The sequence below is a fragment of the Condylura cristata genome, unplaced genomic scaffold (assembly GCF_000260355.1).
Source record: "Condylura cristata isolate star-nosed mole 26May11 unplaced genomic scaffold, ConCri1.0 scaffold00001, whole genome shotgun sequence".
NCBI lineage: Eukaryota > Metazoa > Chordata > Mammalia > Eulipotyphla > Talpidae > Condylura > Condylura cristata.
The window spans coordinates 2,776,118-2,790,770 of NW_004567102.1; the positions used below are offsets into that span (position 1 = coordinate 2,776,118).

General features: G+C 51.3%; 1 protein-coding gene across 2 annotated transcripts in view; it reads left to right on the forward strand.

The window, feature by feature from the left end:
- ANKS1A (ankyrin repeat and sterile alpha motif domain containing 1A) overlaps positions 1-14,653 on the forward strand; it is a 175,416-nt gene that overhangs the window by 139,704 nt on the left and 21,059 nt on the right. For both annotated transcript variants that reach the window (XM_012721321.1, XM_004673408.2), the window contains exons 12-13: positions 8,451-8,517; positions 13,349-13,455. In XM_012721321.1, the coding sequence (XP_012576775.1) occupies positions 8,451-8,517; positions 13,349-13,455 (174 nt within the window). The remainder of the gene's footprint in view (positions 1-8,450; positions 8,518-13,348; positions 13,456-14,653) is intronic.

Genomic DNA, 14,653 nt, shown 5'->3' on the forward strand with positions numbered 1-14,653 from the left:
AACATTTTAAACATGTGTATCATTAACTAGAGTTTAATATGCTTTCTATAGTTCTTTCCAGGATGGATGAGGAGGGGCATCTTAGCATTCCAAGTTTTGATTAAGTACCGTACATTTGTGTGACCTAAATTCCTATCAGGAGGCAATGTTACCACCACCACAGAAATTTCCCTCATGGCCCCTTCCCAGTCATTCCTTACCTTTTCCTGCCCCCCCCCACCCCAACTACTCTAATGAGTGAGTGGCACCACCATAGATGAGCTTTGTCTGTTCTCCAACTTTATTTAGATGGAGGTGTTTTTGGGTTCTAGTCCAATTCTCGCCATCCACCCAGGTGCAGGCCAGTTTGGGGGAGAGGAGATGAGTGAGGAGGCAGCATACAAACTCACAGGGCGGCAGCTATCTAAAACCCACACGTTGGTGTGGTCCATTGTCTTTAGGGTAAAGCTTCCCGAAAGATGTTAACTAGTGCTTTAAAATGAAGTTTGGGGTGTTCATTTACCTAACTTCTTCCTCTTTACAAGTTCAAAGATAATTAAGACTGGTTGAGTTGCTGAAATCTCAGGGCAGCTGATGACTACTGATAGGGTATTTGTATTAATATAACTAGATAATCATTAGTGTTAACATAATTTTTTAAATTAATGTGCTTTCTTGAACATCTGAAGTGTATATAATTTGGGTCTCAGAATTTTGCATCAGCTTCCCCTCATATTTACAACGCAGGAATTACCCTGCAAAATCTAAGAAGTGATGGTTGTAGGAACCCTTTCCTGGCCGCACGAGAAACAACATTAATTCTGAGGGGGAGTTTGTTCGGATTGGTTTAATCCCTAGCTGGACTGCTGCTGGTACAGTGCGCTGTCATGAAATCCAGAAGGACAGGACCAACGGGGGGCTCTGGAGATTGTAGATGGTGAAAGAAAAAAACAGAGAAGGACCAAGAGCAGGAGCCAGGCACCCAGAGTTTTAGATAGCTGCTGCCCTTGTGAGGTTTCTATGCTGCCTCCTCACTCGTCTCTCCTCCCCCAAACCGGCTACACCTGGGTGGGTGGCGAGAATTGGACTAGAACCCAAATACATAATCCTCATTAATCTTTTAGATTCGCCCCACTTATTAAAGCCAGTACTTGGCATGTTACCCAGAGTTCTATAGAAGGCAGTAATCAAGTTCATAGGAATATAGGTCTCTTGACCTTTTTTGTTCTTTCAACAGTTTCTTGGGCTAAACTTTTGAGCTAAACTTTGCTCAAATAGTCACCATTCTAGCAAGGGTGTCATTGGGTGAGTGTTACTGACACAGAACTCCCTTTCTGTGGAGCTGCAGGTCTGGTGAGGAGCACCTCATGTTGGGAAGCCAGCTAGTGGTTGTAGAGTGTGAGATGCTTTGGAGAGCAGCAGTATCAGCAGCCTAAAAGGTGTGGGGGAAAAGTACCAGTGAAGAGGGAGAAGAGGATTTGCAGGCTTAGAATGTGTTCACCATGGCCCAGAGGTCGGCTGGCAGCAGGTGGCATTCCTCTCCACCTGCCAGGCCACTGGCAGGCTTGAATTTGAGCCTTTGTCAATGACCAAAAGACAAAGCCCTTTTGAAATAAAAAAACTCTGTTGTTTTATTACTACTCTCAGACTAGTAGAAAAAGGGGGATTTCGAAGAAAGGTGACAACATACAGGAGATTCAGATGGGGGAGGGGTTACAACCGTAAATATGGTAACCAGCCAAGTGCCCCCTTGTGATAAGACAAATTAAGCTAAGACTAACAGCCCGCTCAGTGGAAAAGATATTACTCATTGTTAGTAGAGCTGCCAGGTCTACCAATGGAAGGCCAGCCCTGAACTTGTTGGCAGATATTTAATTCATTCCCTCCATCTTCTCCCCTCCCGCACCCAACCCTGCCTCCCTCTCCTAAAAGCAGTTGACAAGGTTAGAAAATCAGGACAAATAATTTGCTTCAATCCATCTTTGTCTGTCCTGAAGCCTTATGCAATTCAGCCTTGGAGGGGAGGGGAAAAAATAACTCAGACCCTGGTCAGTGACCCTCTTTCAAATGTGGCATCAAAGCCCACTCTAGGCTGAGAGCCTGTCTGCTGCTAAGAGGCAGAAGACAGAGATGGTGATGAATTCTTATGTGGTTTCTGGGCCGGGGAGTGCAGCTGTCAGCAGTCTTTAGGGTTCCTTGCACAGCGGAGGAGCCAGCTTCGACGTCAGCAGTCACCTGACGGCATGGACATCAGCCTCCAGTGAGGCTTAGGAGGTTACTGCTCAGCTCTCAGCCCTGTCCTGGAAGTGAGGAGCACAATCCAAGCAAGGTTATCTGACCAGAGGAAAGAGTTTGCCACTTGGAAGTCTCCCCCTTTGCCATCCCCACTCCCCACCCTTCCTAAGCAGGAAGCTGGAGCCCCCTGCGGGGCTAGAGAAGATGAGGAGGGAAGGGAAGTTGGAGTCCAGGTTGGGGTCTAGAAGGGTTGGCGCTTGTCTCCAAGTGTCACATTGAGGTGACTGGCCTGGCGTGGACCTGTAACGAGTGGGAGCTGTTCATGTTTGTCCCTGCACAGCTCCAGTGTGTCGTATCTGTATGAGTTATGTGGGTTCTAAGAAGCACCATGAGAAACCCTTAACGGTTCTGTAGAGTCTCTGGATCCCATCGTGAAACACTTAGTCAGGGACGTAACCAGGCAAAGCAGAGTGTGCTCCTGGTTTCTGTAAGGTGATATGCATTGGGGTGGAGAAGGGGTCCCCAGCCTTAGTGGTAGAGGCCTGGGGAGGCTGGTGTGTGTTTCCAACAGGTTGCAGAAAGAAGGTTGGGAGGGCATGTCTGCAATCAGGACAGGGTTCAAATGCTGGTGAATTGCTTCCTCCTCTACTCTAGCCCCGACTTACACGCCTGTCGACCCGACTCCTCCTCTCCTTGTATTTGACTGCAAGTGGGAACCCAACTTACAGCCCTTTTTTTCTAACCTCCCCCTGGAAGGAAGGTTTCACTCAGGCCTTGGAGCCCAGTTGCACGGAGGCTTCCGGTGCTGTTGTGACCCATGTGGGCCCAGCACACTTGCCAGCATACAAATGACCCATCAAAAGCAGGAAAAGTGGGCCTTCCCCGGGAGCTGTCCATCCCCACCCCCACTCCCAGCATCTGTCTGTCTGTCTGGTGTGTCAGGTAGTTTCGTTGCTTCTGGCAGGCGGGTTAGGTGGGTGGGGATGGAGCCTCTCCATGAGTTTCCACTCCTGTGGTCTGCCAGGATCCTGTGTTCTAAACTAGCAGCTGTCAGATATCAGAGCAGAAGCATCTCTGGTGTTTGTATTTGCAGCCATAAGTATATTTGATACAGCCCTGGTAGGAAAAAAATCTAAGTATTTCTAAGAGTCATTCCGAATACTGTCTCAAAGTGGTATGTCCAAGCGTTTTTGTTTGTTTGTTTTTAATATGGGCATCCATTGTGGCAGTTACTTTCAGGCCTTCCCTCACTCAGGTGAGTCCTCTACAGTTCAGGCGATGAGCAGTATTATAGCATGGCCGTGTCCTGTCCCTCCAAAAATGTTACTGATCCGAAACAAAAAAAGAGAACATAGAACTGTGCCCCCCTCCCCTTCAACATTCCAGCTTCCTCTTTCCTCTCTCTAGAAGAAGGTTTCAGGGAAAGCAGCCTCATCGGATTGTGTTGTTAACTGAAAACTAAATGGTTAAGTTGCACAATGACAGATCAGAAAGGGGTCTGTCTCTCACAGCTCTTCGTTGGACTGAAATGACCTTCATCTCTTCATTGCTCGTTCTGGGCATTCTGCGCATGCTGGGGTGCGGTCGGTTAGATGAGATCCAGCTCCTTCCTGAACCACAGTCCAAATGAGGGCCTGGTCCCAGGCGGCACCCTCCTGTGCACTCCCCTCCTAGTCCAGCTCCCAGCACAGCAGCCACTCCGCAGGTAAACAGCAAGAACTCCATGTTCTCGCAGCTAGAATCTCCTCAGCCTGACTTAGCTAGTGCAGTCCAGTACTTTCTCGTTTGGGTGAAACCCGTCTGAGAGTGGCCGTTAGCATTTCCTCGCTGGCCTGTGGCCTGAGGAGCCCTGCAGGCCTCCCAGGCAGCAGGCCCTGGAAACCTGGGCTCTTCCTGGCCCTCTGTAGTTAGTATGAGGGGCTTCTGGGGCAGGCAGGAAGGAACACAGAAGAGAAGCAGCAGGGTGTTCAACTTTGTTCACTTTGATTTCAAAACACTGGCAGATCTCTTGGCCTGGTTGGGAGGGTGTGGGATATTTTTTGGGCAAGTCAGCTGGGGCTTTGGGTGTTGGGTGGTTATGATGACAGTGAAATACACAATGTGGAAAACTTGACTTAATTTCAAAAGATACTTGGAGCACCCTCAGTTTTAGCTCTTTCCCACTCTACATTTTTTTTTTAAAGATTAATTTATTTATGCATACAGAATTGAGGTACAGGCCAGAGTTGCAGGGACAGTGAAAGCATTCACCATAGTCAGAGTGGGGAGCAGAACAGATCGATGCAGTACACTGCTGAGGGGAGCAGTGGGTGAGACAGGAGAGGTCTGCTGGGCCATGTGCGTCACCTCTGTTTTGCCCCAACTTCTGTGACCGGCCGCAGGAAAGAAAGACAAAAGGCAGAGAGGCTGAGCAAACAGTTTATTGCTCCGGGACAGCAGCTGAGACAGAGCCCAAGAGTAGGGTCCTTAGCTACTGCCACCCCTATAGGGGGGAAGGGTCTCTTATATAGGTTTAAAACTTGAATTCCAAAGAGGTGATTAATCGCTATGTTCCTTGATGTAAGGCCCAGTTTGTTATCACCTTCATCTAGTCCCATCGCAGATGCAAGACCCCGTTAATTGGATGCAAGGCCCCCAATTTATTACCGCCTTATCACCTTTGGATGCAAGGCCGGATTTATTGCTGCCCTTATCCGGTCCCTCAGTAAATCTCCGCATTTGGTCACTCCCAACAACCTCCGGGCCAGGGATCAAACTTGCACACTGGCTGCACTTTAACCCGCTACGCCACTACTAAATGACCTTGGGGAAACCACTTTTTCCCTGCTGCCTCTAAATAGAAACTCCCCTCCTACTTACTGCCTAGGTTATGAGCCAGGCCCTGGGGATAAAGTAGCACATAACACAAGCTCAGTGCAGTCCTCACTAAGCAGCAGTGATCTCCCCTCCCCCAATACATGGCTTGGCCTGGAGGAAGGAGCCAAAGACTGGTGGAACCCAGGGATTGGCAGGCATAGGTGCCCACCCCCTAGATAGGAGAAGGTTTCTTCACCTCAGGCGCCCTACTTTTTTCCTGTTAATGTGGAAAAAGAAAAAGGAGGTGAATCAGCAGATAACTATCAAGTACCTGCTCTTTGCCCAGCTTCAAGGCTTCTGTAATCAGATTGGGTAATCCAGGCTTCAGGACCTGGCACTGATGCGTCATTTAGCACCAAGTTGGGGGAGCAGCTTGGCCTGGAGGAAAAGAGCTGTCTTCAATATCCCTGAATCTTTCCTGTGGAAGAGAGGGTGCTTTAAAGGGTAGTAGGGCTCCTGTGTTGAAGTTAGAAAAAGTTTTAAATCTGTGAAAAGACAGTTACAAATCAGCACTTTCTGCAAATGGGGTGAATGTGGGAGACAAGAAGCACCCCATCTCTAGAAGGTGTTTGGCAAAATCAGGTGGGGAGAGCGAGTTGGCATATGCCCTGTGAGGTCCCTGCTGGTCTCTCTCAAGAGTCTGCAGTGTGTGCGCTCATGTGCACCACAGGACACCCTCGAGAAAATGCCTCTGAGGAGAAATTGAGAGCCTCACTTTCCCACACAGTCTAGTGGCATCATAGTATAGAGGTTACCCAACACACAGCACTCTGTTCTGAGCATTTTTACAGGGGCACACTCTCTCCCCAGGTGAATCCTCCTTTGCCTGCAAACTCTTTTACCCCAGTCAGTGAACTCAGACCACGTGTGGGTTAAATGCTTCTCACCTTTAGTGTTCTCATCTCTTAAGTGCCAGGAACTGTGAAAACTGCCTGTGCAAAAATGCAAAATACAGTTCTGCATTTAAAAATATTAATGTTTATAAGTTTGAAGAAGAGAAATAACTAGGAATTGCCCTGAGGATCCACTTGCACCTACGTGCAAGGACACGTGGAGAAAAGTATTAATCATAGCTCTGCTCAGAATGAGAATAGATTGGAAACTACACATGGGCCTGCCAGGGAACTGGTTAATAAATTATCACATTATCATACACTGGCTGACTATACCTCATCCATTAAAAGAAGAGTTGTGATGAACTGTGGAAAGATGTGTTATTAAATGGAAAAGGCAAGATGGAGGTCAGCATCCATGGATTGCCTCTAGCAGAGAATGTGTTTGCTTACTTGTGAATAGAACAGACTAGAAGGACACTTGAGAAACTGGTTACCTCCAGAGAGGAAGAGTGAGGCAGCTCAGAGGTAGGGTAGGAACGAGACTTTTCTCTGAATACTCTTTCAAATTTTGAAGCATGTGATAGCTGTAGGACTTCAGAAAACAAAACAATATGTTTTTAAAAGATTTATTTATTTATGCATAAGGTATAGGCCAGAGGTGCGGAGGGTGAGAGGATTCCCCAGAGACAGAGTGGGGAGCAGAACAGCCCCATCCACTGAAGTACACTGCTGAGGGGAGCAGTGGGCAAGACAGGAAAGGTCTGCTGTGCCATGTGGGTCACCTCCGGGGCTAAGGATCGAATCAGCACTGAAGCGGCTGCCTCTAGCTTGCAGTGCTGCACTTTAAATGTGCCCCCAGGGAGGGCCCCCAAAGAGTATTTTTTAAAATGTCAAAGTGTTTTACTCATCTGGGACACTGGGGACAACAGGAGGGCAGTGGACTAACCTTTCATTGAGCATCTGCTGTGAGCTGGATCTGTGGCTACATGCCCACGATAATTTTAGTCCACACAACCCTTTACAGGAGGCAGAATCTGTGCCCCATTTGTAGAGCTTTCACCCCGAGGCTTTGGGCAGGTGAAGGTGCTTACCTGTCTGCCTGGGTGGCTCCTTGTTGCGCAATATTCCTGCCTGAGGAGGCAGCACTTGGAAGGGCCAGGGCCAAAGAATGTGACATGTTGAGGAACAGCAAGAAAGGCATTTATCCAGAGGGGTGCAGGTTTGTGAGGTGCTGCCCACTTCAGCTGCTGAGGCCAATAAGTAGAACTGTACCCTTTATTTGCTCCCCCCAACACGTGTATTGAGTTCCCCTCTGCTTTTGCTGAGCTCCGGGATGGAGTGGCAGTGTGCACTGTCAGCGTGCAGTCGGGTGGTATCTGAATGGCAGTCATTTCTGTAGCTGGAGGAAAACACCTCCTGGCCCCAAGGGAGAGGGACTGCTTGCCCATGCTCGGCTGGGTGGCTGGGTGTCAAATGTGCCATCTTTGTCTGCCAACTAGACGCCGGCTCGACGCCGGCTGAAGAGTTGTTGTTGTTCTGATGGTCAGACCCAGGCTCCTTATTTGCACTTGGAGAAAAAAGCTTCCAAGCTCTGGTACAAAAGGTCCTCTTTAATTTCTTTGGAAAAAGAGCAGTGAATGAGCTCATTATCGCTGCAATCCAAAAAGAAGGGGGTGGGGGAGAATGTGGCCACCTCCTCACTGCCTCATCTGACCTAGGCCAGGTTTCCTGAAGTAGGGGCTTGGATCTGGCTCAGGGGGACTGAAGCCAGATGGCTGGGACAGGTGGTCCACGGAAGGGGCCGCAGTGCTGGAGACATTTGGATGCTCTGAGACCAGCAGTCTCTGCTGTGAACCAGAGGAAGGACGAGTGTCCGTGCCTCTCGTCCCCTGAAAGCAGAGCTCCACCCAGGACTGCCGGCCTACAAGGAGCAAAAGATCCTCCATGCAGGGTGCTGCTGTGCCTACCTCACTTTGGCTTCTGAGAGGTTCCTTTGTCAGGTGCTCTGCTTATCTCTGCTTTCAAAATGATCCTCAGAGCCGGCAGTGATGCAATATCCGTTATCTGCTAGTGCTTGTGCTTTGTCAGGCACTGCTCTAGGCACTTGGGGGATAAAGGAGAAGGAAACTGACAGATTCTCTACTCTCTCGGAATTTAAATTATAGCATGAGCAGTAGCCTGTATCAGGTGAGGTCTGCTGTCTCGCATTCTTTCTGCAGAGTCTGGGAGAACTGACGGCAAAGTGAGGGTGATAGATAAATAAAAATACCTTGAGTGGAGGTCCTTGGGCATTTCCAGCAGTGGGGCCCAGAGGGCGACCTGCTCACTTCCTTCAGACCATGTCTACAGACCCGCTGAGCTGTGGCGGGAAAGGTCTTCTTAGATCCCAGCAGCAGCACTTTCTGATAGCTCACATCAGGTTGGTGGTGGGCCTTGGAATCATCTAGAAAGACCCAGAGGCCAGCCCCCAACAAACTGATAGTGAGCTGACAATGCTTAACCCAAACCTGACGACGACTCCCTTTTGTTCCTCTTCTGTTTCAGATTGAAAAAATCATGAGCTCTATCGGAGAAGGGATTGACTTTTCTCAGGAACAGCAGAAGATCTCAGGTATTGTACCACACAGCTGTTTTCCCCGAAATAGCCAGAAAGGCTTCTTTCTGGTCAGGTTTTTCCTCTGACACAGAGGGCAGACATTTAGGGGATCTAGTTGTTATTTTTAGAGTCATTACTCCTTTTTCCTTGGGGAGGAGAAAGTGTATAAGTTAAATTTTAGGCTGCTATTAGGAAGCCTAAAAAAAAAAAAAGTTGTCAATTGTGCTTCTGAATGCCAGTGTTCTCAGGTTGTCTTAAATTGGAGTGCTCTTGTTCTCCCCACTCGCAGGCAGTCCAGGCAGTAACTCTTCAAGAAAACATGCCTCCGTGACCTGACCATGACAGTGGCCAGGCACTGGCTCGGGCCATAGGTCTCAGCTTGGCCACTCTCGTCCCCTAGCGGGGTTGATTTTGCTGTTTGCTCCTTGTATCTGTTTCTCCATTTTCACTCCACATTGCTGCTGCTTTGGCTGTTTATCACTCAACCACACAGGTGAGGTCTGCCTCTGTTTCCATTGTTTGAAACAAGGAACTAGGTAAAGCCATATCTGAGTTGCTTTCCCTAATAATAGAATTGCCGATGAGTTACCTTCTAGGTGAGGTGACCTTCTTAAAGGTGCCTCTGTGCACAAAGTGGGGGAATCCTTGCTCACATGGAGGTTCCATCCAGGATCGATGGCCTCAGTGACGAGCACTTCAGGTTTTTCCCGGCTTCTGGCTCCACCGGAGTTCTGGTGGGTGGCAGGACAAGTGTGTGTGGGCAGAGAGGAGCTGTGGGAGCTCATGGAGAGAGCATAGACTCACGAGCCTCAGCCCTGGGTTCAGTTCCTGCTTCTAGATACGTATGCGTCTTGGGCAAGCCGCAATCTCTCTGAGTCCTCATGTCCTATCTGTAGATTTTGGATAATAGTCCTTATCACATAGATTTGTTGGGAATGAGTAAGAGATACAAATACGTGAGCTCTAGAGGGACTCAGTAGCAACTCTGCTCATTCTGTTCATGAAATCATTACTGCCTCATGTCAGGAAATCTGTGGGGAACAAGAGCATCTGCTTCCTGGCTTGTCTCCTTCAATTTCTTAGATTGGGCTCTAAAAGACACCTCCCTGCAGCAGCTGGGTTTCCTCGGGTGCTAGCAGAGGGGGCGCACGGGCTTGGTTTGCCTTGGATTTTGCCAGGGTTTCCAGGCAATTGGTTACACTCAGATGACCTCCTGCTCTGTTGTAGTTTACAGCTTTACCGAGAGTCAGCTGCCTGTTAGCATAGATGTCCAGGACTTGGATAAACAGTATTGTCATTTTCCAAGTTGTGCTCTGGGGACAGCTGGGGGTCAATGACAGCCCATTCAATTGAGACTGCCTTCCGGCTCCCTGTTCCTCTCAATGTCTGGGGAATCTCAGTCACTTGCATGTGGGGTCAGAACCTCATGGCTTTGCTTAAAAAAAAAAAAAAAGCAGATGTGGCGACACCTTTGGAAAACACTCTTGGGAGGGTCCTTCTTTTTGGAGGTGGTGACACTGAACTCTGGTGGGGTCCCACATACCAAAAGTACTACTCCCAGCAGACCCGTGTGAGTGGTGAGTTGGTCCAGCTATGCCTCAAGGTTCCTGGGTCCCAGCACACACACAGCCCCAGCTCAGTGCAGGCACGTGAAATGGCCTCTTACGAGAGCGGGCCGCCCACGCTGCAGAGCCCCGGCCTGCTGTGTCTGCACTCCTGCCAGGCCGTGACACCTGCCACGAACTCTGTTCTCTGAGTGGGCAGCGCAGGAGGCAGAGTGACTTTTAGAGCAGACCAGAGCAGCGTTCTCGTTTATTTTGAATTGTCAGTATCAGGATTGAGATTGTCCATGGGTTTCTGGAGAAACACAGAGAAAAGACTTGTCCTCTGGGGCTGCCAGCTGGGAGCAGAAGCTGGCCCTTCTACAGACAGCCCTTAACTAAGCATGGGACTGCCTGGCAGGACAGGTTTTGCAGAAGAATGAGACTCTGTATGGTACTTGAATCTCTGTCCTGCTGTGGGGCTAAGAGTCCCTGAGCTGGCAGCTCTGGCACTAGTTCCCCGAATCCCCAGCAGACATGTTTTGTGACTCGCCCTGTCAGGAGTCCAGGGACAGCAGCCTTCCCACTGGCCCGGGCCGTTCTGGCTTCTTTCAACAAAGGCCTGTCACGAAGAGAATGCATGGCGTTCTTTTGCTGAAGAGTGAGCAGCCACTTCATGCTGGCTGCTTCTGGGCCTGACCTCCCTGCCCACAGAGCCTTTCTTTGCCCCTGCCATCGGCGGCTTGGGTCATGCAGGTTCCCCCACCATGTTTGGAGGGCGGCACAGGGCTGCCGGGATTTTGTCTCTGTACACACAATACCTTTTTCTCCTCTTCGGCTGTACTTGGGGTTTGCTCCTGGTTTCCCGTTGCCCTTGCCTCTCCCCTCCACCCCCCTCCCCTTCTCCTGGTAGCAGGTGGCACCTGGGCGCCGACAGGCCTGAGAGAAGTCCCTTCCCAAGTTGTTTAATGCACTCACCTGAGGAATATCAGGTGTTACAGCCTTGTTTTTTGTGGTTCCCCCGGTGGCTTATCTTCCTGACGGAGAGGCACCCTTCATTCCTGAAGTAGCAGGGGAGCCAGGGGGCTGTCACTGACTCTGTACTCTCTGGCCAGTGTCATTCCTCTGTCCCCTCTCCTGGCTGTCCTAGAAACTGTCGGCCAGAACTATTGGAACATTCCCTCTCTTCTTCCCAATAAGCTCTTACCAGCACCTTGAGCTGGAGGTAAAGTTTCCCTGTCTCCACCTTTCACACACGTGTGTGTCTTGGTGAACATCAGATATCGGGGGATCTGTCATTTTGCTCTGATGCTGGTGCCGCTGTCTCCTTCTCCCTCAGCAACAGTGGCAGCAGCAGCAGCAGCAACAGCAGCTTCTGCTCCGATGTCCGATCCCTGATGTATTTTCCTGAGCGTGGAAGGGAGGAGGGCGGGGAGGGGAGGAAGGGGAGGGCCAGACATTATGAGAGTGAGGAAGGACTGTGGAGCAGGCAGCAGGCAGCGTGGAGCCCAGGAGCCTTAGACAAAGCCTTCTGCTGCGGGTCTGTAAGCGCACACATCCAGCGGCAGCAGGCAGACCACAGCTCCCGCGGGGGGATTACAAGCAGGAATGAATCAGCAGCCGGGGACACTTGACTTCATGGGCGGACAAGAGCCTGCCGCTTAGCTTCCTGGAGCAGACAGCCCCACTCAAGGGCAGGGGAGCTCAAGTATCCCCCGGACTTGGCATCTTGGAGTGCTGCTGCAGCGCGCATCCCTGACCACCATCTGGTCTGCAGAGGACAGAGCAGAGGGGGAGCCCAGGCCGGTGGGGCGCCAGGGTCTTCTAGATACCAAACCAGTGGTCTTGGCCTGCCCGAGGGGCAGGGAGCCCAGCAGCAACAGAATGACTTTCACCGTGTCAAGAGTTCTCTGGAGGTGATGTTGTAGTTGGTTCTTCTTTTTCCTGCCTCATGCCTTTTTCCTCCCCTTCTCTTTTTTCCTTCTTTCATCTGCTCTTGCCCATGAGAAGTAGGTGGGGGTTCAGGTGGTCAGCTCAGAACATTCAAGGTCTGCCAGGAAGGGCTGAACTTTTCTCCTTTCTGCGCCACCACATTCCCCTGTCATACCCGAGGAGCATAGCAAATAAGTGTCCTCCCTTCCCTGCTCGCCCCTAGAGAAGAACGCCAAGATCCGGAGACCCCAGGAAGACAGTTGCTGTCTTTATCACTCAGCCAAAGAGAACAGCGCAGAACGTGAATAGACTTAAGCTGCCACAGCTCAGCTGACAGAGGACCGCTTCCCTTTTCTCTTCTTTTATCTGGTTGGGTTTTGTCTTCTTTAGCCAAGAACTGGATCTGCCTGCCTGTTTTCCACCTGAGCAGGCAGGCGAGTCACAGGAACAGCCACTGTCAGAAGAGGAAAATGAATGCCCAGCCCCTGAAAAACAGCCTGGCCCGGGAAGGCAGCCCTTCAGCCAGAGCCCTGGCCTGGGAGACGCCCCGCTCGCCAGCGGCCAGAGTCTAACTGTGGATGGGGCTCGGGCCCATCGGAATGCGATGTTGTCGGCCCAGCAGAGCCACACCCAAGCCTGAGCCCCCGAGCCCCGGCCCATGCGCCCCACTCAGCCCCTCGCTGCCTTGAGCCTCTCAGCACAAAGGGCCAGTGGCCATGGTTTGCTTATTCCGGGACTGCTGGGGGAAAACAAGTAAAAGTCTCTTTTCTCCCCCTGCCGTGTTCTATGCTGCTTGTGTTGCATGTGCTGGGTCCCCCTGAACAGCCGCCGCTGCTTCCCTCCCGGAGCCCTCGCTGTGTGCCTGTGTCCCTCAGCTGCATGAAGATGTGTGCTCTCTCCTGACCAGTTTATGCTGCAAGGTCACAGAACTTGCGCGGGGGCTCCAGAAGTTGCATGGATCAGAGGAGCTCCCCGCCCCTTCTAGTGCCCGCGGGAACAGACTTTCTGAAATATCTCAGTGTGAACGCTGACGAGGAGTTGACCCGGAGACCGTTGGGGGTTGGCTCCCCCCCCAAACCTGTGGGCAAAGACCGTGCATGTGCCACCTCGGCCCGGAGCAGCTCGGACTGAGGGGGTGTGAGTGGGCGGCAGCGCCCGAGGTGGGGAAGTGCGTGCGGCCCTGGGCCGTCCCGCCCGCGGCCCGTGCGCAGAAGAGGAGCTGCGGCCTCTGCTCTCGGTCTCTTGTACATAGTTTGGCTGCTTTATGGTAATGACTATGATGTGGCAGTGCCATCTGTCTTCCTCTGAGTGCCGCTGCTACCGCCTTAATGGTTTTTCCCTTTTCAAGCGTCTGCCGATTCCTCTCTCGTCAGGTTCGCGGACGCTGGAGCAGAGCGTCGGGGAGTGGCTGGAGGCGGTTGGGCTGCAGCAGTATGAGAGCAAGTTGCTTCTGAATGGCTTTGACGATGTCCGCTTCCTGGTAAGTGCCCCTGGCCACCTCAAGGGTGGGGTGCTGCTCCGTGAAAGCACACTTGCCTGGCCTCTCTGTCGTCCCTGCTGGAGTTTGGAACAGTACGTAGACCAGTATTCCAGGGAAGCGTTGAACTGACTACTTAGACATCCAAGAAATCAGACATCCAGTGCTGCACCTTCTAATTCTGCCACCCTCTAACTCTGCTCCAGAAACAGTTTTGTTGGGACAGCTTTTGCAAGTGGCTGTCCGAGGATGAGGGCCCTCAACGACAGACCACTGCCCCCTCCTGACCTGCCAGACCTCAGGCCATGTGTTGTTCAATGAGGCATCAGGGGCGTCTTGTTCCAGGTCAGGCACCAGGGCTCTAGGCAGACAGGACAGCCAGGTCCCCTGTGCTGACTCCCTGCCCCAACTCACCTGGGTACCAGAAGTTTCCTTTAGCCTCCAAAACATTGCAGCCAAGCAACTAGTTACTGAAGCAAGGAGCCTTGTTTCTGGTAGAAAGGCCTCTTCCCTAACCACCAAGGCCCAGAGCCTAGGATGGGGACTATAACTGTGGGCTCTCAGGTACTTGTTACTCAGAGGTCGTCCAGAAGAGAATGAGTTCATAGTTTGAAGGATTGGTTGCTTTTCTGAAGTGTAATTCTCTGCTATCTTCCCATGAAACACAGGGGTCAAAAGAGAAGAAAGAAAAGGGAAGAAAAACCTGGGTGTCGTTCTCAGGCTCCCTGCAGAGTAGGGGTCAGGCTAGGACGTTGGGCTTGGGGTCCGGCACCCCTTCCCTCTGTCAGTCCAGCAAAGCACTTGTGATGGGTCATCCCTCTCCCGGAAGCCTCCATGAGGTGTTCTCGTGGGCTGGGTTGGGGCGGCATAGCCTGGGCACTGGGAGCCCAGGGCTTCGGCTCATGTTGGTGCCAGCTTCGGCATCCCTGGGGCAGGCGTTTCAACACAGTGATGACGATGCGAGCTGACACTCTGTATTAGTGTTCTCTGGGTGCGAGGCAGGTTCATAGTGCTTTGCATGCATTACCTCACTAAGTCTTCGCAGTAGCCCTGAGCTGTATACTAATGCCATCTCTCTGTCCCAGATACAGAGCGATTTGGTGGCTTGCCCAGCTTCACACTGCCAGTGTAGGAATGTGCACTCTGGCGCCACTCTGAGGGTCATGTTCTAACCACCCGGCTACACAGCCCCTCTCCTGTA